At 38.1% G+C, this 27,255-nt stretch overlaps 3 protein-coding genes across 9 annotated transcripts; 2 read left to right on the plus strand and 1 right to left on the minus strand.

Annotated features, from left to right (window-relative positions):
- pkd2l1 (polycystic kidney disease 2-like 1) lies at positions 1–5,412 on the plus strand. The gene is made up of 15 exons (XM_028468232.1): positions 1–328; positions 470–583; positions 1,218–1,345; positions 1,440–1,693; positions 1,783–2,007; positions 2,084–2,312; positions 2,405–2,575; positions 2,659–2,840; positions 2,914–3,034; positions 3,116–3,214; positions 3,296–3,417; positions 3,505–3,622; positions 3,725–3,858; positions 3,924–4,050; positions 4,170–5,412. The coding sequence occupies exons 1-15, from the start codon at positions 52–54 to the stop codon at positions 4,263–4,265; spliced, it is 2,397 nt and encodes a 798-aa protein (XP_028324033.1). The 5' UTR covers positions 1–51; the 3' UTR covers positions 4,266–5,412.
- Positions 5,413–5,682: 270 nt separating this feature from the next.
- Positions 5,683–17,506, minus strand: tial1 (TIA1 cytotoxic granule-associated RNA binding protein-like 1). 7 transcript variants are annotated; one of them, XM_028468234.1, is made up of 12 exons: positions 17,296–17,502; positions 16,815–16,911; positions 15,861–15,959; positions 13,843–14,072; positions 12,344–12,419; positions 12,002–12,110; positions 10,344–10,439; positions 10,173–10,257; positions 9,898–10,021; positions 8,477–8,619; positions 7,357–7,511; positions 5,683–5,894 (listed from the first exon to the last, which is right to left on the minus strand). In XM_028468234.1, exons 1-11 carry the CDS (start codon positions 17,322–17,324, stop codon positions 7,385–7,387), a joined length of 1,215 nt encoding a protein of 404 aa, XP_028324035.1. In that variant the 5' UTR covers positions 17,325–17,502; the 3' UTR covers positions 5,683–5,894; positions 7,357–7,384. The 7 variants fall into 7 exon arrangements, 6 of the variants coding, with proteins under 6 accessions (XP_028324035.1, XP_028324037.1, XP_028324034.1 ...); XM_028468236.1 differs by lacking the exons at positions 16,815–16,911; positions 17,296–17,502 and adding exons at positions 12,761–12,795; positions 13,152–13,222 and having other exon boundaries at positions 5,688–7,511; positions 13,843–13,930; positions 14,018–14,072; positions 15,861–15,947; XM_028468235.1 differs by lacking the exon at positions 5,683–5,894 and having other exon boundaries at positions 6,610–7,511; positions 13,843–13,930; positions 14,018–14,072; positions 17,296–17,498.
- Positions 17,507–20,292: 2,786 nt separating this feature from the next.
- Positions 20,293–26,880, plus strand: bag3 (BCL2 associated athanogene 3). Its single transcript, XM_028469139.1, has 4 exons — positions 20,293–20,547; positions 23,864–24,199; positions 24,283–24,627; positions 24,714–26,880. The coding sequence occupies exons 1-4, from the start codon at positions 20,350–20,352 to the stop codon at positions 25,674–25,676; spliced, it is 1,842 nt and encodes a 613-aa protein (XP_028324940.1). The 5' UTR covers positions 20,293–20,349; the 3' UTR covers positions 25,677–26,880.
- Positions 26,881–27,255: the final 375 nt, after the last annotated feature.

Below are 27,255 nucleotides of genomic sequence, written 5' to 3' on the forward strand. Positions count from 1 at the left end.
CCTCTCTGACCTGAACACCAACAGTCTTTGATCGGACACGCTGAGCTCAACATGAAGTGCTTGAGCAACCGTGCTGAGAGCCACCTGACCGGGCAGGTGGAGCAGGACCCCATGTGCGACGGAGCCTGGGTCAACCAGGGCTACTGCAGCTCCCCTCCACCCATACCTCGGGTTAGCACCATCTACGACCCCCAGCCTGTCTTCCAGGGCTCCATGGACGGCACATACAAACTGGACGCACCGGGTATGTTCCCAGAGGAACCAGTGCCATCATCCTCTGACCAAAGTCTAAAAAACAAGAAGAGAGGCTGCTGCTCTTGTATTAAAGGTATGAAGACATTTTTCACAGTTTACATTCCTCTTTCTCATCTAGATCTACAGATTCACTCTCATGCTTACTCTATACCAATCCCTAATCATTAGCAAGCCTTTAATTGTTGTGTTACTCCTTTTTATCAACATTCCTCAGGTTTGTGGGGAACAACATTGACAGAAAACACCTCAGACAACAAGGAAAAGTTATTACGAACCACCCTCCGTGAGCTACTGGTCTACTTGGTGTTCCTGGTGGACATATGTCTCTGTAAGTCCACACACGCATACATGATGTGTCAGTGTCAAATTATACACTTCTGATGGTTTTTCAAAAACAGTATTTCCGTAATGCCAAAAAAGTTTGGATGTTTTTCATTTACTGTAACTCAAATGCTCTTTTCATTGTCCTTTCTGTCTTTGTGAGTTTTAGTTTTTTTTACAAATGACTTTTTAAATTCTAATTGTTTTTGCTCAAACACAGAATGCTAAACTGTTTGTTCAGTGTATCGGTTTCTTTTTTTTTAAAGCCCATCACAGATGCCCTTCCCATTTTTCTAAAAGCCATTGTCCAGCTGAGCATCAGCAAAGAATAGAGGATGAGTACAGTGCTGCTCTCTGGCCGATAAGAGCATTTGGCCTTTTGTTGCTTTGTCTTGGTTGGATTTACAATGTTAGATGAGGCTATTTGTGGCAAAGCAGCGTAAACGCTTGTCAAACAAATCAGCTCCTCTACTTGTTTGACTGCGTTAGAGAACTAAACACAGACAAACAACCATGCTTTAAAGCAGCTTTGCGTGTCAGACTTGTCTTATCTTTGGTCTCCTGAATGGAGCAACATGTATGCCTGAGCAAAGCCAGATAGGAAGCAGTGACGTTAAACATATGATTGTGTTGTCTTTCAGTGACATACGGTATGACCAGCTCCAGCACCTATTATTACACTAAAGCCATGACTGACCTGTTTATGAATTCTGCCAGTGAAAATGGGGTTAAGTTTCAGACTATCGGCACAATGGCCGACTTCTGGAGCGTGAGTTTATCCTTGCTTCATTAATTTCGAGTTCATGACACATCAAAAGAGGAGGAGAAAATTAAACTACATCCAATGCTTCCACATTCAACAGTATGCCCAGGGCCCATTGCTGGACAGCCTCTATTGGACAAAATGGTACAACAATCAGTCCCTGGACACTGGAGACCAGTCCTTCATCTACTATGAGAACATGCTACTTGGTGTCCCCAGGATGAGGCAGATCAAGATCAAGAACAACTCCTGCAAGGTCCATGCAGACTTCCAAGATGAGATCTCAGGATGCTTTGATGTGTACAATGAGAAGAAAGAGGAGGACCTAAGCTTCGGGCTCATCAATGGCAGCGCGTGAGATTCCAACACATTTTGTGAGCTGCATTAAAAGAAGAGTTGAAAAGGTATTTTCTAAGATGTTTTTGATCTTGTTCTCTCTCCAGATGGACTTACCACACAGAGAAAGAAATCAAGGGCTCCTCTCACTGGGGTCTACTGACTACCTACAGTGGAGCAGGTTTCTATCAAGACCTGGGTCGGACCAGAGAGGAGACGGCGTTAATACTGACGGAGTTGATGGACAACCTTTGGTTAGACCGAGGAACCAGAGTTGCCTTCTTTGATTTCTCCACTTACAACGCCAACATTAACATGTTTTGTGTCATCAGGTTAGAATCACCAACAAAAACCCACGGGTTGGCACCGTTCTGCTCTTTCAACAAAGTGTTGTTTGTGCTTTTACAGATTGGTGGTTGAATTCCCAGCGACTGGTGGAGCAATTCCTTCCTACCAGATCCGAACAGTCAGACTGATTCGTTACATCACCACCTGGGATTACTTCATCCTTGGTTGTGAATTGTTCTTTTGCTTGTTCATCATATACTATATAATTGAAGAGATTCTTGAGTTGCGGATACACAAGTGCTCATATTTCAAAAGCATCTGGAACATTCTGGATATCGTTGTCATAATGGTAAAAAAATATAAACTTGACTTCTGTAATGTTAATTGGTTTTGCAGTTTTTCTTTGGTTTTAAATGAACTAAATCTTTCTCTTCTTTCCAGCTCGCCATCGTTGCTATTGTATTCAACATTTTTCGAACCATCAAAGTTGACAAATTGCTTGGAAAACTGTTGGAGCAACCGGATCTCTACGCTGATTTTGAATTTCTCTCGTTCTGGCAAACACAATATAACAACATGAATGCTGTGAACTTGTTTTTTGCTTGGATCAAGGTAAAATACCAATGTCTTTACGTCTTAAATGATCTAAAAATATTTTTCTTTGGCGTCTCTCTGAAAATCTTTTCTTTGTGTAGGTTTTCAAATACATCAGTTTCAATAAGACCATGATGCAGCTGTCCTCCACTCTGGGCCGATGTGCTAAAGACATTATAGGATTTGCCTTCATGTTCTTCATTGTGTTCTTTGCTTACGCTCAGCTTGGATATTTGCTCTTTGGAACAGAAGTTGAATCTTTCAGCACTTTTGTAAAGTGCATGTAAGTAATGACAGAGAAGGTTTTTACTTTAATGTTGGCATCAGTTAAAATCTTTCTCTGCGTTTTTCTGTAGTTTTACACAGTTCAGAATCATTCTGGGAGACTTTGATTACGACGCCATTGACCGCGCAAACAGAGTTCTCGGGCCGATCTACTTCATCACTTATGTGTTTTTTGTCTTCTTTGTTCTGCTGGTAAGACTTTCTGCAACGCATTTAGAACTTTCCAGAGGTAATTCTTAGATGACTCATTACTGTCACACATTTTTCCATCAGAACATGTTTCTGGCCATCATAAATGACACGTATTCAGAGGTGAAGGAGGAACTTTCATCCAAAGACGATGAGCTGCAATTTGCAGACATCTTCAAACAGGTAAAAACAAGACAGAATCAGGAAAACCAAAAAAATCTGCTCAATCATCAAGATAAATTAACTTATTTGAATGTAATTTAGAGCTACATGAAGACATTCATGAAGCTGAAACTTAAAAAAGAGAAAATATCAGATGTTCAGAAGGCTCTGCAGTCTGGATCTGAAGAAATAGAATTCAAAGACTTTCGAGAGACACTTAAGGAGTAAGTAAGAAGTACATACAGTATATAGGAACTGCACGTACATTACCTAACAATACTGCAGTTGTAGACTGATGGGTGTTTTTTCAGGCTGGGACATGCTGACCATGAAATTTCTGAAGCTTTCTCAAAGTTTGACTCTGATGGAAATCAAGTTCTTGATCAAGATGAACAAGAAAGGATGAAAATGGAGTTAAAGGAAAAACGGGTTTGTTTTATTTTATTTTATTTCACAAATATTTTAGATATATAGAAGAAGATCAATATGGTTGCAGTGTTTTCAGAATTGTTCTTTTTTTCATTTTGTCAGGATGCACTGAGTGCTGAACTCGACAACCTTGGAGCCAACTATGAGAATGAATTAAGTGATAAACCTACAGTCATTGCCAGTGAGCAAAAAGGCCTCTCCAGTCAGACTTTTGTGGATCAGGAACAGTTCCAAAGGTGCACAAATATAGAAACATAACTTTTCCAGCACAGGCTGAATGTTGTTTCTTTCTCTGTGGTAGGCTTGTAACACAGGTTCTTCGCCTGGAGAGCTCCTTTATGACTATTAATACCAGAATGGAGCTGATTATGGAGAAAATGGGATCACAGGAGAAGGCTACAATAAACGCCGCCACAGGAATGCAGAGTGTGAGTATTAGAAATATAAAGGTGTTTCTGAGAAGCATCTAAATTTCTGATATCAAACAATCTGTATTATCTCATTCGCACAACTATAAAATATAATTCTGTTTAAATGACTCGTGCAGGGGGTTGAAACTGCCTCAGATGGCTGCGTCCTGGTTCACTTGGACCAAACTGCAAAGACTGACGTTCCCTCCAAAAGGTCGAATCGCCATATGTGATCAGTGTTGGAAACACACGTGACATCAAGAGATCAGAATCACATTTATTTCAGTTGAAACATTTGTCAGATGGAGCACAAAGATCAGCTATGTACACAATAACACAGTAATATCCTTTCATAAAAATGTGGACATCCTGTATACAGGGTTCCCACACTTTTTTCACAAGGATTTTTCAAAATTTTTTACCAAATTTCCATGACGTAATTCTGAACCGCTAAGATCTATTCAAGACCATTGAAGTGCAAAGATAAGCGTGTCTTTCCATTGAACTAGTGTAACAGCTCTGGGAGCGTGCCACGGTTAGTAGCAAAAATGTGGTACAGGGAATGCAAGTTGTGTCCATCACTTATCTATCAGATTCATATAGCATCGTACAATGGCGCAATTGCATTTGACACCCATTTTGCAATGTTTTTACAATGCACCAGCTACTGAATAGAACATTAAACAACTAAGTGCTACCATGTTTAGTTATAAGATTAAAATTTAAATGAACAGATATTTTTATCCAAAGCAATGTACAACACAAGGTGTTTGGGTTAGGGACTTGCTTAATGTTCCATATAATAGCAAAGGTTAGATTTTAAATATTTAAATAAAATAGGCTATATTTCCAAAAGAGTTGTTATTCTATGACTTTTCAAGACTGGAAAATCGATTTTTCAAATTCCGTAACTTTTCCAGGAATTTCATGACCACGAGGACCCTGTGTATGAACATTATTGAGGTTTTTGCTTGCTAGCTAACAGCGCTAGAGCTAAAAGCTAAGATTTATCTAGAGGACTACGATGTTATTGTGCAAACCCAAACGTTGACAATGCAGTATATCAGCGCAGTTTATGTAAAATATCTGAAAAGTGAGCACTGCGTGTCAATTGACCAACTCCCTGCTTGCTTTGCTTTAGTTTGATGCTAATTGTTAACTCTTTTACAGCTGCTCTAATGCTGTCAGTTGCTATAAAACTTTAACTTGCAAAATCATTTCAAACTATTTTTGAAATTAGTCGTGTTGTCATGAGACTTTGATGCTCATATTTTCAAACACCAACGGAGACAAGCAAATGGAGTATCCAGCCATCAGATGGACTACAAGTATTGTTAAAGCTTTTATTCTGGCATCTGTTTCAATTTCAACAATTCTGTTTTCAAACCTCTTAATCATAATGACATGAATTATGCTAATATTACCATGATTGATACATGTAATTCAAGTAAACATGATTGTATTTAAATGTTAATTATTGTAACAGTGAAGAAGCAAAACTGTTTTTGAGCAAATGTAAAGCTTCGAGCACATTAAATGCAATTTCCTGTGTGTGGTAGGTTTGCTTAGAGCACTATTGTGTAAATGTTTTTCTGTCAGATGTAATGTATAAAGCATATTTTACTAGCTTATAATAAACATAGAGAAACACAAGGTTCAAAAGTTTCTTTATTTAAAAGTGATTTTGCAAGTGTCTCCCGTTATTGGAGAACTGATGTCATCATCCATTGCCAAACATCATGTCCGTTCAACTTGTAGTCGTGGAAGAATTGCCTTTACATTCAATAGTTTAAGCAACAAATATATTACACGTCATAAGCCTGCAGCCCAAGTGGAAATGCAGCTTTGCTTCCTGTTACGTCCTAAAAACAAATGGCACAAACTTTAATGCGGGTAAAGAAAATCTGGAGAAAATCAATTAATATTTGTGACAGACCTTCTTTAAATCACACAGCTTGAACTGAGACACATTTAGTCAATTAAGGCTTGTTTTTAAATTATATTGCTGCAATTTAATGATGATGTTTCATAACATTCAACCTACAATATGTACAATTGTTTTTGATCAAAGTATACCTACACAGTTTAACACAACCCCATTTTATTCAGTGAACCAACCCTGAAAAAACTACCAAATCATGTCACTAATACAACAGAAAGCAGAGGGAGAGTTTCAGAGCAGTGTGAAACTCTACAGAATGGCACATAAACGAAGATGTCAGGATTTGTGAGAAATCCCTAAGTTATAGTTGGTGAGCGATTTGTTGAGGAAATCCTTCCACAACTGGAAACTCAAAGTCTGTGGTTCAATGTTTCATATATTCAAACTGACATTAAATCTAATGCTGGACAGTTGATCATCACGTGAGGAGATTGCAAAAGTCTAATTAGACAAATGTGACAATTGGGGCTGGTTTTGGTACAAAATGAAGTTTAACGCGTCACCCAATAAACTCTCTGACAGACATGAATGTGTATACAGCTGAGATCAGCAAGGAAGAATAAGGAAGCAAATGTAAGACTCCTCTAGGAAACCAGCCCCAGAATCAGCACAGATTTTACCTTTACAAAGTTTGGGTGTCACATTTACAATATTTTCTATTTATAGTCAGCATGTGCTATATAGCCTATTCTTTGAAACACACCATTATAAATTAGTTTTTCTAGGCTACAGTAAATTGTAAACTGAAATATCTCCAAATACCATGCGTGTCACTCTTATACAAAACATAAAAACCCTTTTTGCTGCTGTGTAGGCGAAATTGACTCTGTACATAAATATGTTTCCGAGGGTTACCACATCCCCTTTAAACTTCCTCCATTTAAAGCCACAGTTATTCTTCCAAAGACTTTCACATATAGTAGAGAGAGGTGAACTATTGTGGCAGGGCCTCTATTCACAAAGCGTGTGTGTGCGCAGTAAAACTGGACTGAATGTGTGTTATGGTTGGTGCTCTTCACAGGAAAAGAACAGTCAATAACAAATACTCACTTAATTCACAATTTTTAACTGTTTTGTAGGTTGAGAAGAAACGCTCGTATGTGAGTTTTTTTTTCTGGTTACACAGTAAAACTTCTACTGACTAAAATAACTAACGGCTAAAGTTACAGAGTTGGAGATGATCCATTTGAAGCCTGAAGAGCAGAAAAATCACTATGACTTATTTGCAAACTTAAAAAGACAGGAACAATTTGAAATAAACATGAGTTTAAAACGAGTGTAAAACTGGTTTCCCAGACCAAAGTGTGATGAAGCTTTGTGAATGTGGCCTCGGCCCCGTCTCGTCCTACTGAAGCTCTCCAACAAAATCACCTTCTGCTTACGTGGTGTGGCGTCTTCATTGGGATCTTCTTACTGTGTCTGGTAGCCAGCCATGCTGAAGTTGGCCATGTTTGGTACGACTGTAGTACCAGGGGGGGCTGCAGCCTGGGCTGATGGGGAGCCAAAGTTTCCCACCCAAGCTGGAGACTGGGACTGCCTGCAAACATCACAAAGATCTACCGTCAGTGGGAGACTGGGAATGTGGTGTCAGGCATCAGCAGAGAACAAAAAAAAAAAAGTCAACATCCACTGCCAGATTGGTTGTTGTTATAAATCACAACCTTTTCCTAAATGTCCTAAATCTAAGAACTTAGATGACTAACTACCAACCGACTACCAAGACAAATTCCTTGTACTGTCCTAAAAACTGTACTTGGCCATTAAAACATTTCTGATTCTGAATAAATAGGAAAATATTATCACATCAGAATATTAAATTGCTAACTAGATTAAACGGTGTCTAAGAAAAACTGCCCCCTTTGAAGATACCTCGAAAAGAGTAAAAAAAAATGGTACAAGGGTAATAAATCCAGAAAAAATATTTGCTCACTTCTCATTTTCGAACTCCATCAAGGTATTGATACCCTGAAGCCACACGCCAAATTTGGTTATCATATCTTAAACGATTTCTAAGAAAAGCTGTCCCCTTTGAAGATACTTCGAACAGAGTCAAAAAAACAGAACCAATAACTCCGGGAAAAATATTTGTGCCCTTCTCATTTTCAAACTCCATCAAGGTATTGATACTCTGAGGCCACACAGAAACCGCTTAAGATAGGATAACCAAATTTGCTAAGAAAAGCTGTCCCCTTTGAAGATACCTCGAACAGTCAAAAAAACAAAACAAGGACAATAACTCAGAAAAAAAAAACAATTGCACACATCTCATTTTCGAACTCCATCAAGATATTGATACCCTTAAGCCACACCAAATTTGGTTATCCTATCTTAAACAGTTTCTGAGAAAAGCAGTCTCCTTTAACTCGGACGGATGGAGCTCAAATCTATATCCCCCTTCACACTTTGTGGCGGGGAATAATAAAAACCCAATGGGCTCCATACTAAAGGAACACACATCCTGGTTTGTAAAAGCTGGCCACACACAGACATGGGAACACTTACTCCACTCCAAAGCCTTGCTGGTTCCACGTCTGACCATACATGTTGTAGGAAGGAACCTGCCACCCGTTGGTCACATACTGCCCATACTGCTGCTGGGGATTTCCATAGACCTGGTTCCACTGGCCCCACTGACCATATTCTACCTGCACGTCACAGAGAACCAGGTCAACACGTTTACACCTCCTGATTGTAAATTACTGTATAATAAGAGTATATATACATTGTCATTGTTACCTTACTGGATTTGATTACAAATTTCTTCATTTTATTTATGTATTTATTTTTGCACAATTACAGAATAATAGACATCACATAAGAGATGGATAAAACAGCGCAGGAAAAAGTAGAAAGTTTGCAGAGCTTATTTGAAGCCTTTACCTAAATAGTAATGAGTAAAGAACAGACAAAAACAACAGAACTTAATAAAAAAAGAAACATGTAAAAAAAAAAAAATGTAAAATACATACAATAATATAAAAATATCATACTCCAACAATAAAAGCTTAAATTGAACAAAAATAAAATATACCACAGAACTAGTTACATGCAACCAAAAACTTGAGACATCTTTTGTAGCATTTCAAAGTTTTACAGTTTTTGCAAGGTGTTCCATAATTTAGTGCCTTCTGCTTGATAGACATTTATCTTTTGCACCATTAAGATGCAAAATGCTTTTTCTTAACATTTCAATTAAATAAAAACTTTTAAATGCCTATATCATATTTGATAGTTTTGCCAAACAATTTAGAATACCACAGACTCTACAACTTTTTATGCATAAATCAGATCAGTTGCACTGAGCTTACAACAGCAGGGTGATCAATACAACAACAACCATCTGGTTGAGCAAATACTGAACTTTCCAGAACTATAAGACAGATAATGGGTTTGTACCTCTACTCTCTATGATGGACACAAAAAGTTTCTAGATAGTTGTGGAAATGCAAAGCACATTCTTCCAACACTTTTTTGTTTTGCTACTACTCAGCCAATTCTTAACCGTTCTACACTATTCAAATATCAAAATGCTCCACTGCATAGTGACAATGCTACTAAGCAATTTGTGAGATGCTAACGCTTATACTTTTAATGTAATTTAAGGTTTTATGCTTTTACTGTAAACTGCTATCTGTCAATTTTTAACTCAAACACAATTTTAGCAATAAAATGTTGCCCATTATCTAATCTACAATTCTAAGTCATTTCATATCAGAAGTTGAACTCTGACAAAAGACATTTATATGAATTTTTTGTTTTTCATTCTTAATGCAAATTTTAACCGATTTTCACCATTCAAAAACCTAATTGTTCTGCTCCTTAGTGACAATGATAATATCTCATTTGTAAAATGCTAACTCTCCTACTTTTAATGTAATTCCAGGTTTTGTGCAAATTTTAGTCAATAATAGAGTAATTTCTACCTGCTGAGGAGATTTGGTCATGTCAGTAGATTCTTTTCCCCAGTAGCACTTCACTAAATGACCCTCGATGGCGGTGCCATTAACTGAAACAATGGCATGGGCAGCACTGTCATGAGAAGAGAACCTGAAAGGGACGTCATTGGAGTAGGTCAGACTTTTCAATCAGATTATTTCAATAACATGAGAAACATAACAAACAAAAAGCCAGTGACATCACATGTGGCACATGCTAGCAATGACCTCCAGAAGCATGTGCTGCAATATTTTAAACGTACCGGATGAAAGAATATCCTTTCTCAGGGAAAACACGGACTTCCATTATTTGACCGAAAGGTGAGAAGGTCTGCCTCATTAGATGTTCTGAAGGAACAGAAAAGGTAACAAGGTTAGTTTAAGGTTGGTGGTGATGAATTGCAACCACAGCACAAAAACACCAAGACACTTGCCTGAGAGTCCAGACTGGATCCCTCCACAGTACACTGTGCAGTTTTGTGGGCTGGATTGGGTCACAACGTCATCAAACCTCAACTGTTTGGAGCCATCTGAAATGGAAACAGTTCAATTGTACCTAAATGTACACATTTTCACAAGATATGCAATCCAAATCTCTAAATGTCAATTCAGGCCAAAACTTGAGATAAATTTTATTTTTCATCATTTTAACCAAATTGATCAAATAATTATCAATTAAGCGACGAGAGTCGCTTCCAGCGCTACTTCTATCTCTCCCGTGCTCAGTTTGACGACCTGCTGACCCGCATCAGCGCTCGAATTTCCTACCTGGACACCAACTACCCTGTCCTAGGGCCCTATAAAATCCGCGTTAACGGAATCGCGGACGGAATCGACCAATAAAAACGTTTAAACGCGGAAATGGACAAAATCGGCATGAAACGGCATCACCGTAGGGCAAACAACGTTTTTTATGGGGAAATGTTTCCGGGGACCGCTTATTAGGCACGCCACCCTCTCTCGTCACACAGTCACAGTCAGCAAACTACAACCGTTTCAGTGGGAACTTCCGGTTTACAAAATAAAAGTCCGTTGGAGCAACGTTATTAGAATGTTACATTCTAACATCTCTTCAGACCTACAATAAAATGCATGTTAAAATAATGAATTAATAAAAAATTAACTAATGAAACAATAATGAAAAAGTTTACACTTATTTTTTTTTTTTTAATTAAGCAATGAAAAATGTAATATGTTCTTCTATTTAGAGAGTGCATGGCTTATTAGCCAGAACAGTGTTTTGTTTTGTTGTTTTTCTAAAAAAGATATTTTGTTTTCTTTCGTTTTTTAACTTCACTATATTGCATGGTGTTAATTTCATCCTGACTATGGGGGACAAAAGTAACAACATCTAGTCAAAGTAAAATTCCACATTACACAGAAGATAGAATCATTTAAATTAGGTTAATTTAAACTAAGTTGATCAGAACTTAATCAATAAACCTGATCAGATTCAGTAAACCATTGATCCCTGAGAGGAAATCAGGTGACATTAATGCTGTCCTCACACATCTTTATATGATATAAAAATAATTAAAAAGAGAAGTCAGAATAATCCATGACACTACAACTTATATCTACTTTTTAATTGCGTGTACTGTATTTTTGACATACATTTTTGTTTAATTATGAGCTTTTTTTATTTATTATTATTTATTTTGTTTCCTCACAGGAGTTAAAAACTAATATTTTCTTAAAAAAAAAAAAAAAAAAAAAAAAAAAACAGATTTAAAGTGGAAAAACGGAATTTGGAAAAAAATAAAAAGGAATTTCAAAAAAATATAAAACGGATTTTATAGGACCCTACTGTCCTTCTGTCTCCAGTTAGTGTTTTTCTTTTTTTTATTATTCTGAATATGTCATGGTTGGGGAAAACTCCTGATTGGTCAACTCGCCTCGATATACCCCAAAAGTACAACAATCCCAACTCTCGCGTCGGCCGTGTAAAGCTTCCAAACGTGCCGCACAGGAGGTGCAAGATGCGCAGCGGGACCTCCGATGCTCCTCGAAGAATGTCCACCATATATTGTCTATGTAAACCTGGCGCTTTCGACGCGTTTGTTGTGAACACACCATTAAGCTTGATACTCACTGTCCTGTGCATTCTTTGGAGCTGGGGGTTTACGTGTTGCCCAGTTAGTCCTGATTTGCCGCCCTCCGAGCCACTGTCCCGCCATATTGACAATGGCATTCTCTGCATCCTGTGAAACAGAAACCAATACTGCTATCCCACTGGATACAAAGTATCTGCTTAATTTACGGTCATTCCTAAAATAATGGATTCATATATTTTTAATAAGAAATACGGTATACAGTAAAAAATTATTTTTTACTATAAAATGTTAGTTATTTAATAGCTAAAACTTTATGTAGTAGATTAATAAACAGGAAATAGAAATAACCTTCAGTCTGTGTTCTTGCACTGGAGCCTTACCAGTTTGTTGAAGAAGGACACAAAGCCATACCCCTTTGATTTGCCTGTGGTCAAGTCCTTCACAACACGGGCGTCCCTAAAGGAAAAAATAAAAATTAAGTTCAGCCCACTTTATTAATCTATCAACGAAAAGGAGCCACGCAAAACACACTGTATTCTGAATCCTCTACACTGTCCTAAGTTAGATTAATTATCCAGGCCTTTTATTGAGCCCTTGGTAAATAATATAACTTCAAAATAACACTTGAATGAAACACAAATAAAATAAATCAAGTACAAACACATGCAACCAACAGTACTGAGTTTAACTAATTTCTGAAATAATTAAAGAGGTCTACCAATAGAGCACCGCTTTGGGTTAAGTCCTCAAAACATATGCTACTAGTTTAAATTAATAAAAGAATGAATATGGATTACCATGCATTCTTAATAATCTGCTGCTGGTGCTCGTTCTAAAGACAGAAATATATAGAAAAATATCAAAAGAGAAGAAAGGAATTAAACGGCATACATGGCCTGTTAACAGATTTCTTTATTTTTCCTGGTCAATGCTTTACCACCATTATGGAGAATGGAGTTTGGGGAGCTGCAAATTTTAAGAAATTGACATTTTCAGAAATTTTGAAGAAAGAAAATATGTAAAGTAAATGCACTATAAACATCACTATGCAAAAAAAAAAAAAGAGAGAGAGAGACAATTTCTACACAAATTGAGAGGAATACATTGTGTTGTAAAACTCAGACTAGATCATGTTAATACATCTACATAAAAGACATGTGGGAAGAATAAATAGAAAAAAGAAACTACATCTGAGTGTCCAGAGTGCACAGTTCCTTTGCTGCTAGCCTTCAAGCTCCTGTCCAATCCTATGAGCAATTCTGTAAAATAACCAAAGTGCTATTATTGACTGAAAGCCACAACTAAATGCTGTTCAGGTTCAAACACACAGCTCACATAATGCCCACATAATGTAGAGTTTACTTACCACACCATATTAATATATTAAGTGATATTACAGTGTGAAAGTGAATATTCTGTAATGAAGCTGCTCCACTCTGGTAGGTTTTGTAAAAAAAAAGACACACTGTAAAGATCACAATTCATTTTAGGTCAGTTTTTGCAGAAAACTCATTATCATGAAACCGCTTCATAAACTCTGTTAAACATGCATGTGAGCACTGGACAAAATGTTGGTGGTAGAAACTAAGTCGCTGCTCTAAACACCAACAGTCTCTTCCTCTAAATCCTCATTCAGTGATAAACCAGCTTGTATAGATGCTACTTAGCATTATTTGCTAATTACTATACTCTGTGTGCAAAGTTATTTTGCTCCCAGAGCCAATATTTGAAGTTGAATACAACTTTTTAAAAAGCGCAAAAGTTAAATGCATGTTAACACAGTTGAAGACTGTTGTTTGTATAATAAGGTATGTTTTCACAAGAGCATTCAACATTACTTTGAAGCATTAAAAAGTGTTCCGAGTACAAAATAACTTACGAAAGTTTCCCAAAAGGTGCAAATGCAGCTCTGACATCTTCAGTGGAAATCTCAGGGTTCAAATCACCCACAAAAACATGGAAGTGATCTAAAAAATTAAAAAGAAGCAGAGAAATATAATTCAGATGGTATATTCTAATCTCTGCAAACTTTAACTCCAATGATGAGTACTTACTAGAGGTGTCTTTCTTCTGGCTACTGGGTGTAGTGGCCCAGTTGACTTTGACCTCCTGCAAACATGATTTAAAAACACTGTTGGATTTCTGCAGGACATGAATTAAAGCGATATGCAAATCAATCAGTCAATCGCATACCCATAACAAATAATGTTTTTCTAAACTTCTACATGACTAAATTTTTGTTCAGATTGAAGTAGGACCCTTAGTGGTTACAGATGTGAAATATGATACTGGGTGACAATAAATTATTAAATACAGATATCTTAAGTCCGCCCAAAAAAAAAACCTAGAGACTTACATCAAACATAAAGTCAATTCTTATTATCAAATGCTATAAAAGCAGAAATAATTGAACTAATGTATGGACATCAAGTTGCAGCAACTCTGGTGATAATAATAAACATTAGGCTAAAAACACGCATGTTTTCGTAAAAAAAGTTCAGGGGGAAGGAAAACCCACTTTGCCACAACTGTGTCAAAGTTTTTCACAAGCTTGGGAATAAGTTTGTAACTGTAATATGTGAGTCAAAATGATTCCAATCATGGTTAGTCTTATGTTTGACCACTAGATGTTGCAATTTTGTCTTGAAAAATACACACTTTTATACACGACTTTGCGGTGCCATGCGCAATGCTCATTTTGGTTCCACTCTTTGGTGGCGTTACGCATGTTTCTAGTTCCTTTGACCAATCAGAATGATTGACACAGCATTGGAAAGCTGAGAGCCTGTAGAAATTGGTGACATCAAACACTATGGGGGTGGGCCTTAGAGCTGGCCAATCAGAGCTAGGTAAAGGAGGGACCAGCCATTTTACGCGCAAGCGCTGTGTGCTCATTGGACGGACTTGTCAACTGTGAAATGGCTGGGTATGTTGTGTAATGGCGATGTTTATCTGACGACACAACTTTTGATAAGAAACAACAAAGGTAAGACACCATTTGTCATCATTGCTGACTTTTTCCGTCATGTATTTTTGGATTTTATGGTGGTGTTTTGCTACGGAACATACCCGACCTGTATATCAGTCGAGCCAGCTCAGCCTTTAGTTTCACGTAGGCTCTTGTTATAGAGCTCTGTGTTTATTTTGTAACTTACAGCAGCGGAAAAAGGCAGAGTTTGCCGAGTTGTCGACTTTTCCCTCTTTTGAACATAATGGCCTTGTGTGTGTGCTATGGTCTTTTGTTCTTAATTCATTCTTTACAACATTAAGACCCATGAGATTAACAGAGGCTGAAGCTGTCCCCGCCGGCGGATCCATTGGCGTTGAAGAGATTAAGATGAACCTTATATCAACTTTAAGCCTTCAAATACATGTAACATCCCTTTTCATGTGGGTATAGCCAATTTGGAGATTTCAGCCAATCAGTGTTCACATATCACCACATCTGTATTAAAAATTATTATTAAAAATACATTAGGTACACATCATCCAGTTGCTTGGACTTCGATGCTTTTTTTTTTTTTTTTTTTTTTAAAAGAGACCATGAGCATTACAGTGGAGAAAACAAAAAATCTAACTTAAAAAATGTCAGACAATTTGCATCGCTTCAAGCTGAGCAAGGAGGACACTCTAAAACGGGTAAGTCTACCTGGAATGATCAGAAGCCTTTAACCTCGTAAAACGGTTTGAGTTACATAACACAATACTTCCTTCACTAGGTCACAGTTTGTCAAACATGTCGACCTTCAAAACCTTGCATTTAAAGTGCTTTTTATTGTGAATGCAGCTTCTAAAAAAATTCCTACGTATTTACATATAAAGTTGAGTTGTCTTTATAATTTAAATTGAGTATCCCTGTGAGAAAACAAAATATGTATTTGATTATTTTTATCTTACCTTTCCGAGAATCTTTCTCCCATTCATGGCTGCAAGGGCTGCAGCAGCATCTCTGTGCTCAAAGAACTCCACAAAGCAATACGGGTCATTGCTTGTGTGCTGCAGAGGACAAGTAGAAAAAATATGTTGAAATGTTAGTAGTACAGAAGTGGTTTACATGTGTTTGGTTGAAATGTGTCAGCAGCAACATCCTTTCAAATGCAGATACATGTCTCCGCCAGAGTGTTATTATTAATTAGGCAATATCAAAATGAAAGAGACTTCGACACACTCACACACAATAAATAGTGGAGGACAGTCACACCAGTGGTATCTGTCACTGTGTCCTTGGGCAAGACACTTCACCCACATTGCCCAGTATGAATGTAGTGTGTGAGTGAGTGTTGGTGGTGGTCGGAGGGGCCGATGGCGCACTATGGCAGCCTCGCTTCCGTCAGTCTGCCCCAGGGCTGCTGTGGCTACAAAAGTAGCTTATCACCACTAAGTGTGGGGTGAAAGAATAATCCCTTAATTCTGTAAAACAACTTTGAGTGTAAATAACAACAACTGAATGTTTAAGGCTTCCTTCAATCCCACTTATAGTGGTGGAGGTAAACTATGCATGTAGCCACGGCTGATTCTGAGCAAACTTGCAGGGGCTAGACAGGTAAGCCACAAAAAACACAAGTTCACTGGCATTGGTTATTGTCAGGTTTTGTGTGTGATTAAAGGTCACATAAAAAAATTATTGGAAATCAGAAGACTAAATATAAACAAGCTACCTGTCAAAAAAAACAAAAAAAAACACTTGTAATCAATTGTAAAAATCAAACCAGTTGTAAGAAAATGTATTTTTGTTGCATTACTAATTACCATTCATTGTGTATTTTAACATCATGTATGTTACACCTTACACTAACGCTGTAAAAACAAACAAACAAACAAAAAAAACACATAACCCAACCCTCAGCTTACCTCTGTGATCATTTTACAGCTTTTGCAGGGTCCTATCTGAGCAAACAGCTGCATGACCAAGATCTCAGTTACATCCCTGGAGAGGTTTCCCACATACCTGTGTAGAGAGAAGACGTTTACTCAACCACATTAAGACCACTGCGTTTGGATCAACTATTCATTTCAACCCGTGACTGTAATTTAGAGCTAGTTAATTACAGTTCGTAAGTTAGTTAAGGGTTACATAAGTCAAACTACAGTCGCTTATTTTATCCAGAATTATGGAAAACGTATTGACTCCGACCATCAAAACACTTAAACATCACAAATACGCTTTATGTAGTTTTGCTGTTAGTTATTTACAACCCCTATTATCACAACAATGTCAGCCTTTGCGCCTGTTTCCCAAGTTGGTAAGTAGCGGGGGGTGCTAAGCTAACCTCGCAGTTTAGCAAGGCTAACAATACAAAACGCTACAGTTAAACCAAATATCAACACTTACAGGGTTTTGGGATACGTGTCGTCGTCCATAGTCGATGCCTACTGTCACACACTCAAAATGATTGAGTCACTAGCAGCTTCTAATGCTTTAAAGCTTAATGTACGTTGAAGAACAACAAGTAGCTAACTAGCTCAGGAGCTAGCTAACCGGGCGCAACGTCACGATCAGTTCAGAAACAACGTGTGCGTGGGAAGCGCCGCAATGACGTCAGGGCGGTGTTAAAAAAAAAAAAAGAAACAAAAAAGAAATAAACTTTCTCTCTAATCATGAAAAATATAATTTATGACGAATGGTGCATGTTGTTAATTGTTAAAAACTTCTGTTATGAAATAACATATAAGGGTGCGTTTGATTTGAATACCGATGAAAGAGTGTACAATGGTGTTGCCAGATTGGTTAGATTTCCGCCGTATCTTCATTATCTATTTAATTTGTTTTTCAACCACCCTTATTTGAAACGTGCATTAATCATCTAATTTTACTGATGTAAGTGAAAGATACAAAAATACACATAATAACTTCAAAAAACATACATTACAGAAAAATACACCAAACAAAAAAATAAATAAAAATGAGTTTAAAAAAAACAACAAACACATTTATCATGTGCATTTGCCATATAATTAAACCAGGGAAATCACACACTATTTTACTTTACACCTGCACATATACCCCTTTATAATGCTACAGAGTACAGGGTATGTACACCTAACCTTCAAACACATACTCATTTGGCCATAATTGACAATTCTACTTAAGCTCCTCCAACTATATGAATACATACTTCCAACGAGCACTGTTCCTTCAAATTATTCAAGAACCCAAACAAAGCTTTATGTGGACTTTAACTATGTTCACCAACTAAATATGAGGGACTCCACTGCTCTGTACACCACATGAAGATTTGTCGAGGCCCTGTGCTGTGGTTTATGGAGATTTGTCATATACCTCCCATGGCTCCACTGTATCAACAGTTATGTAATGTATCAAACCATGTAGTTAATCCACCACCAATTACAGTATGTGGGAGTCTATGAGTATGTTTTTGTGGATTATTTAATTTAAAAAGAGTGCATTAACATCCATTTTGAATACGTTTTCTGCGATTTAAAAATGTGTATGTGTTTTGTAAATATTTTTGTATGATTTTAAATGGTATGTTCCTATGGAAAGCATTCAGTCTGCTGCATGTGCTAATGTTTGTAATTGATAAAACTGAATTGAACATAAAGGTTGAACATTTACAACTCAGACTTATTTCAGATTTGTGAAAATTCAAAACAAATCAACCATATTTGCTTTAGATTAGCAAACTTTAAAAAAATTTAGCCTCAAAACCAAGAAATTAATTTGTTCACCTACAATAAGTTACAAAGTCCATCACTTAGTTTATTTCTTCTTCCAAAAACTTATTAAATGTAAACCTGCCTATCTCCTCCCATAATGTTTGCTCAGTTAATGTTAAAGTTGCTACAGCACATCTCCAGTATGTCCTGACTTACACAAATGATCTGATTCTGATCTGAATCTGATTCTGATTCTGATCCACACAGATTTTGGAATTATCAAAAATTGAGCGTACAGTGGATCAAATTGTTTAATTTTCTGTGGTGTAAATATATATGTTTATAAATTCATGCTAAATTTATGTTCAGTGTTCTTTAAAAAAGAAAATATAAAGAACGAAATTGCAAAATTTTGGATTCATGGAAAATGTCTTAATTTTATCTAAAAAACCTGAATTTTTACAATATTTTGAATTTCCCTCTCAGATGTACAATTGGAGTCATTACAAAAAAATGTCATTTTTAAACATCAGTTTTTCACTTATGGAGCAAATAAATCATTATTAAAAACAAATTCTTAACATATCAATGCTGGTGTTGACTTTTGCCAACGACAACTCGCGCATGCGCACTTTAAATATTTAGGTTATAAATTAATTTACTAAACAGTACAAATACAAACAAAACGGCACCATTCACATTCCTATAGATTATAGACAAAACTGAAAGACAAAAAAATGTTTATATATACATATATATATATATATATATATATATATATATATATATATATATATATATATAAAGTGTCTATTTGTACGGTAGTGCTATTGGTACGGTTCCCGAAGTACAAGTAGTAGCGTTTAAAGGTTTCGTCTTAGTCACGTGACCTAAACTGGCCAAATAGGTGCGCTACGTACGGATAGAATGTCGGTATATTGCTGCACAGCAGATACAATTATATTTACGGGGAAGTTATCGTCTTTAAAATATTACTCTTTAAAGTTGATATGAATTATCATTAAGCTGTTTGGCGCTTCGATCGATAATTAAATACAACTGGATTAAATCAAATGGTGTAACATAACCAAAAACACTGTGTATTAAAATAACTCGTTATTTGAAATTAATTTATAGGAAAGTGACGCGAGCTGTTGCCATGACAACTGCGTTATAAACTGTGATAGTGTGTAATGACTTTCTCTTCTGAGACGGACCATGTACCATGTTTTGTATAGTAATTTAGTAAAGAAAGTGTCTATTCGTACGGTTGCCGTACGGACAAGCAATGGCGCTATTGGTACGGTTACAGTAGGTTTTAGGGTTAGGATTATGTTATAATCCAATATCGCAACAATTTTTAGGGTCAGGGTTAGGCTTAGTCACGCGACCTGAACGGACCAATGACTGACCTATCACGTGACCTAAACTGGCCAAATAAGGGCGCTGCGTACGGATAGAATGTCAGTACATTGATACGGCAACCGTACAGATAGCCACTGCTATTAGTAAGTGTGTAATAAGGTGGGTTCTGCAGAGAATTATAGGACAGTGACAAAGCTACTGGTATAAACAAACAGATAATTCCACATGTAGACTGTGTCTAATGGTGGTTTCTAGCTCTGCTTTGGGAAGTGATGCCACCGTGCAGCAGCGCTGTTATGTTGTCCGCCGCCCCCAGCATTAACCTGGCTATTTCGAGAAACTTCCAGCCCACTTTCACCACGTCACTTGAAGGAATCTTCAGAGCGTCCGTCGCCTGTATAAAATGTCTCAGTTCGCGTCGGTCACAAACATGAACGCCATGAAGACACATTCTCCGATAGTGGCGATGGCCAGTAACGACAGCGAGCCCCTGCCCCTCGGCTGGGAAGTGAAGATTGACCCTCAGACCGGGTGGCCGTTCTTTGTGGATCACAACAGCCGCAGAACCACCTGGAATGACCCGAGACACGACACCAAAAAGGTAGGAACGAAGGAGAGAGCTGGACAACTTCTGCTGCCTCATGGCTCGGTTTTTTTTTTGTCGGAGCTGCGTTTGTTTTTCCTTCGTGTTTATATTCAGTGAATCAATGCTGTGTGTTAAAGCTTTAAAATAATACTGTTTTATATCATATCCTCCTGTTGACCACATTAGGCCCAGTTTGGCTCCTTGTCCACAGCTCATAAGCCCATTATAACGGGTGACTAGCCTGTGATGTCCCCCTGTCATGATCTAACTCTATTATTACTCGGTGAGTCACCCTGCAGCATGTTAGAGATGTGAGGGATAGAATACCTGCCCTGTGCTTTCAGAGCAGTGTGTGGTAATAACACCGAGACTTCCAGCTCATGTTAAACTTTTTCCCATACAAGGACCGAGGGCTGCTCCGGTTCACTGTGGCCTGTGATGCAACGTTTACCTGACAAGTGGTGCTATGGTATAGCATATAGCATATAGCATATCTATCTAAGCAAGATGTATGAAAACATGTGATGCATATCCAGGTCTGCAGAGAACAACCCGTGGGCTGAAGTGAGTTTCACAGCCTGCCAGCTGGTAATCTTTCTCCTCAGAGAGAGAGGGAGAGAGACTGTTGTCCAAAGTTAGTGTCCAGAGGAATCTGCTAGAAAGACACAGCTGTTGGAGGATAAAATTGGTGCAATGGTGCTGGCGGCCTGCAGTGTCCCACACTGAAATGGCAGAGGGCAAAGGGTCATCCACAGCTTTGGAGCTGGAGCACAAAATACAACTGATTTACTTTAAAATGTTTATTTACTAGATGTTTTCCTTCTGGTTAGTGGTAGGGGGCAGAACTTTGAACACATTCCAAGTAGATCATTGACTAACAAACAAGCTGTCTGACCTGTTGCTTGTGCCACTCAAGTTGGTTTTAAACCAACAGAATAGAGACTGACTTCACATGAAGGTTAAAATATATTATTTCTGTCACATTGTACTTTTATAACACGTGTCAAACTCAAGGCCCGGGGGCAAAATCCGGCCCCTTAGAGCATTCAATTTGGCCCACAGGAGAAAGTAAAAAAGGCAGATAAACATGAATCATTGGCCATGGTTACATTATGTTTTCGGAAATAAAGTGTTCTGCTTCGTGTTTACATGGTAATAGTAATTCCCGAACTGAGGTTTACATGGAAAACCGATTTATTCGGCTTTAGGTAATTCTGCTTTAGATCTGGGGGTTGGGAAGGCTCTGATTGGACAGGGGGCGAACATGACGTATCACGTCTATCGGGAGAAACACAACAAACATTTTATTGTTGGCTGTAACACAGAAGACCACACATGAGAACTGTTTTCACCTCTATTTTGATTGTAGTTTTGAAGCAGCAGCTCAACAATAACACACTTTGGTCCACGGAGAGATAGGAACTAATCACCAGTAAATAAAGCCCAGTCATACTCCGGAAAATAATGACCAGGAATACATATTTGCTAAAGATAGTAGCTCTAAAAACCGTTATAATGATAAAACTTGGATCCCATTTTTTCATTATATCCATGTCTTTTAAGGCTCTTATTAAATTGTGTCGGCTCTATTCCGGGCCGCCATGTTGGATTATGCCGTCGCCCAGCAGCGCGTCATTGCCGCAAGTCGCACATGCGCAGAACAACCGGAATTAACTTACTTTAACTTTAACTTTAAGTGTTGTTAACTGTTTACAAGTAAGAGGAATTATTCAATTCAGAATCCAAAACAGAATAAACCAGCCACCTAATTTGGAATTAAATTAGCATTAGGAATTAACTGTTTACAAGGTGAGGTTAGAGAGGAATTCATTTTATTCTGCTTTAAAGAGGAATTAAAGCTCTCATGTAAACATGGCCATTGTGTAAATGAAATTCAACAATATATGCAGGGGCTCACAGTTTTGCCAGTGGTTATATCTTATGATATTAATTATTTTTAACGTTGAACTGTTGAAAAAAACACAAAATTCTTACAAAGTCCTTCAATTTTCCTCAAATGATTACATATTTCCCTTAATTAAATAGAAATTGGTAACAAAATCTAGGAAATTGAAGATCCTGTTGGGACTATCTATCACTTATTGCTTGGACATTCTCAGTTTCTTATATATTTTGTATTTTATTTTTACAAAGAATTGTAAACTAGGGCACAATAATGTTGAAATTAGATAAAATCTGTGGCCCACTTGAGATCAAACTGCTCTGTATTTGGCTCCTGAACTAAAATGAGTTTGACACCCCTGATTAATAATATTCCTGATATACTGTTGCATTACTGCACATTGATAAAAATCAAGATAGCGAGAGGTACATTTTCTGGTTGCATATACTAATATTTCTTAGTAATTTGTATTATCTGCAGAAAATTTGATAGAAGTTGTGTTTGCAATGCTATTTCACAAGGGTTTCCAAACTTTGCTGCATCACCTTTTGAAGATTGTATGCAACCTCCCATTTAATAAAGCAGCACGAACATGATTAAACCTAACAAAATATGAACAAATAGATATGACTCATATCACAGAGAAAGACCTGGGCAATATATTGAGATTCAAGATATATTGAGTTTTCCATTTTAGTGATATAGAAAGTTGATATTATTATTTAATATCTTATTTTGGATTAAAATACTAATTTTAGGAGTCGCTGCTTTCACCACTTCTCAGAACAGCATGAAAAGCACAGTTAGGGGATTTATGACTGCTTCCTAATGCAGACCTTTCCCTAAACAAGCCACACTATAGAACTCACTTACACGTGGACAGCACGTGTGAGTGAGTTCTGTAGTGTGGCTTAGAGGAGAAAAAGCCAAATGTGGCACATATTGTGCAGCTGTTTGTTAGTAAATGTGCCTGTGCATTTCACCTAGAATTGTCTTTCTGGTAAGACTTTTTTGAGTTAAAATTATATCATGTATCATCATTTTGAGTAAGAATATCGAGATATTAATTTTGGTGCATATCGCCCCGCACTACACGGAGAGTAAAACAGTTCATCGTACTCCATGCAATACCATGCATGGAGTTTGCAAACCAGAGTTTCAGACAGGGGGATAGGTAAAAGTTTTGAAAAAAAAAGCATTTATAAATATTTTTATGGCAGGATGATGATCAGTTAATATTAAGTTTGAATGAAGGGTGTGAGAAAGTATTGCAGGTGAGTCAGACAAAACAGAAATTCACTATTATGATGTAATCGAACAAGATTGTTGACAACAAAGATATGAAAAAAGCTGTACTAAACTAAAATAATTCTCAGTATTGAAGTTGATATTTCATAGATTTGTTATTCTCTCCCACGTGTGTTTCAGGTACGAGAAGTATCTGCCAATGGACCCAACATACCCCCAGAACCAAGTCCTCAAGACACCCAGAAGACTTTTGTGAGGGAGATGAAGCACCCTATTCTTCGACCTGGTTATGTTCCCATCCCAGTCTTTCATGATGGCGCAGAAATGAGGCATCAGCATCAGCAGCATCCATGTTACTCCTACATCCAACCTGCCGCTGCACAGAGCATCCGGACTGAAGACCGCACACCTTCTCCGACTCCCAGCCGCCAATGTAGGCCTAGATCACCTCTACACGGACCATCAGAGAGCTGCTCCACTGAGCCAGTGGGATCACCTGTTACACAGACAGCAGAGGTAAGCCAGGCATTTTTTTTGTGTGTATAGTAATTGTGTAACTTCTATGATTTGATTGACCCAAATACAATCTGTTGGTAAAGGTTCACACAGTTCCACATCAGCAGCCCTCGAGGCCCAGCAGCACCAGCTTTCAAGCTGGTTATATTCCTATCCCAGTGATCCATGAAAGCGGAGGAGGTCAGATGCAGTCTCAGTTAAATCCATCCGTCTACTCTCAGCGCGTCTCTTACCCAGAACACCACCAGCCTTACCACCGCCTTCAGACAGAGGAGTGGCCTGGCTACACTCCTGGAATGCAGCCTCCGCGAGAAAGGGCTTCTCCCGTTGTGTTTCCCCAGCATCGTGATGCTTCTTCTTTTCACCACACACCTCATATTAAAAATCAGCCTCCTATCATGACTCAAGTGATGGGAGAGCGACCGCAGGTAATTTTCTTCTTTTGATTTCCCAGGCGTTGTGTATTTCATCTATGTTTTTGACTGACAGTTGAACGTTTGTTTTTATTTCTAAGGTTCAGCATAATGTCCTCATGAGAGAACCGCCACAGATGATAGAGCAGGAACAACAGAATGTGCAGCAGAAACCCGACAACATGCCACCCTCTCCGTCAACGTACACAGAGCCTGACGGTCACATGTCCCAGCAACCTCATCAGTTCCAACAGCCTCCACCTCAGCAACCTCAGATGTTTCCGCAACCTCTTATTCAGCAAGCTCAGTCCTTTCAGCCGCTTTCACCTCAGCAATCTCAACCGTTTCAGCACCCTCAACCGTTTCCACAGCCTCCACCTCAACAAACTAAACCATTTCAGCAGCCACCACCTCAGCAATCTCAACCGTTCCCACAGCCTCCACCTCAGCACCAACAGTACAATCAACAACCAGAATCACATCATCCACAGCATTTTCAGCCAATACCACCAGCAGCATCCCCACAGCCTCAGCATTTCGAACACTCAGAACAGCACTTCCCACTGCCTCAGAAGCCAGAGCAATCCCAACCACATGTTGAAGATATCCCAGTTCAAATGTCTCCAGAACCAGAGGCCCCGGAGATCACAACCGATCCCTCAGAGATCCAGAATATCAAGGTGGAGGCTGAGTCATCCCCTCCTGTCCATCCAGGGTTGATGAAGGTACAGCAGATAGTAGAAAGAGTTTCCAGACTGGAGCAGGAGGTGAAATGTTTCAATGGAAGAAAGAATGACAAGAAGTACTTGCTACTGGAGGAGCTGCTGACTAAAGAGCTTTTAGCACTGGACACTGTTGACCCAGAGGGTCGCGTGGATGTGCGACAAGCGAGACGGGATGGAGTCCGTCGAGTTCAGACCATTCTGGAAGAACTAGAGCAACTGGAGGAGAACCCTTACCCACTTGCTGTTGAGGCTGTGGTGGAGGGAGAAAATGTGATAAAAAAAGGAGAGCCCAGCATGATAACCAAGAAGAATGTTGAAATAACGAAGGAGATATCGTAATTATTGCACATTTCATAGAGGAGAAGAATATATATACAGTATATATATATATATAAGATAGTGAACAAACAGCTCTGGCACTAACATTCATTCCTTCACTAACTACAGCAATTGTTGCATGCGTTAATCAACAGTGTTGGTAGGTCAAGATGTCCAGCACTTAAAGGTATCAGTGCAATTCAGTTTTCAAGTTAATGTGTTTTGCCTTTTGTCTTTGAATATTTTCATTTTAAGACAGCCCTCATGAATGAAAAGATGACAACAAACGTGAGGCAGAATTCAAGATGTTTAAAGAGGCCTTTATCAGTACACAGAAGAGTGGTACGAGTATTTTCTTAACAGGTGTTGTGTGTAATTGCCTTTTTGTCAAAATAAACATATGCAGCTTTTCCAGATCCAGTCAGCATGATGCAAACAAAACGTTTAGACTTTGAAATAAAAGTCTCTGCGAACTGAGTCAACAGAACCACATTGTCCCCTTTACTGCCACATGGCCATGTTGGAGCTGCTTTATTCCTCACTACTCAGTGAATATGTCTGTCAGATGCTGCTTTGTGGTGCATTAGGGATTTTGCTGTCTTTGCACTTATCCACCATTTAAATGTATCAGTCATGCTGGAACTCTGCCGCTTTGCATTTGGATTTCATTGTTTTTTCAAAGTTTTACTGAAGTGTTGGAGTGTGTGTGTGTGTGTAAACCAGTTTATTGGTTATATTTCAAACCCTTATATCAGTATTTATACACAAAGTATTTTGGTACATTATTTAATGTTTAACGGGCGGCAAAGGGATGTGTCATTTTACTTGAGGTGTGAGAGACAATCAGCACAGTTGCAAAGCAGGAAGTCACAGCTTCAGATGATCAATAATGTCTTTGTATTATTCACTACCAAAGTCACAATCTGTAAAAACAGACGTAAAAATAGCCTGAAAGCCTTAAAAGCAAACTGTGAGAGATTTCCTGATTCATGAACAATTTTCTCTGTCCTGTTGAATAGTGTCAGAGAGACTCACTGGATCTGCCCTGTTTGTGGTGTAGTAACATTGTCACACTATGAAGATTGTAAGCCATTTGTAGGACAGATAGGATTACTGCCTAGAACACACTTTACACATTAGAGTTTGTGGCTTGTGTTGACCACAGTTTATAATAGTTGACTGATACAGAAAATACAAGTTTGAAAATAAAGTGTAATTGAAATGATTTTTTTAAGTTTCCAAAATATCTTTTTTCATTACTGTGTCACATCGGTGGCTCATATGCAAGTTTGCTCTCCTTAACATGGATACGTTTCAGCAGCCAGTGATTCTCAGCTGTATAGACGTCCTTTCCCCTTAGAGCAGTGGTTCCCAAACTTTTCACAGTCCCGTACCCCTTCAGATATTTAACCTGAAGCCATGTACCCCCTACTCCTGCACACTTAAAAACAAAATGTAATGTCATATACAACGTAGCCCTACGGCACAAATCTGGCCCTTTAGACCATCAAATTTGGCTTGCAGGAGAAAGTTAAAAAGACAAAAAAAACACATCATTGTCCAGATTACCAAATTCAAAATTCAGTTGTAGATAAATCAT

The sequence above is a fragment of the Gouania willdenowi genome, chromosome 15 (assembly GCF_900634775.1).
Source record: "Gouania willdenowi chromosome 15, fGouWil2.1, whole genome shotgun sequence".
NCBI lineage: Eukaryota > Metazoa > Chordata > Actinopteri > Blenniiformes > Gobiesocidae > Gouania > Gouania willdenowi.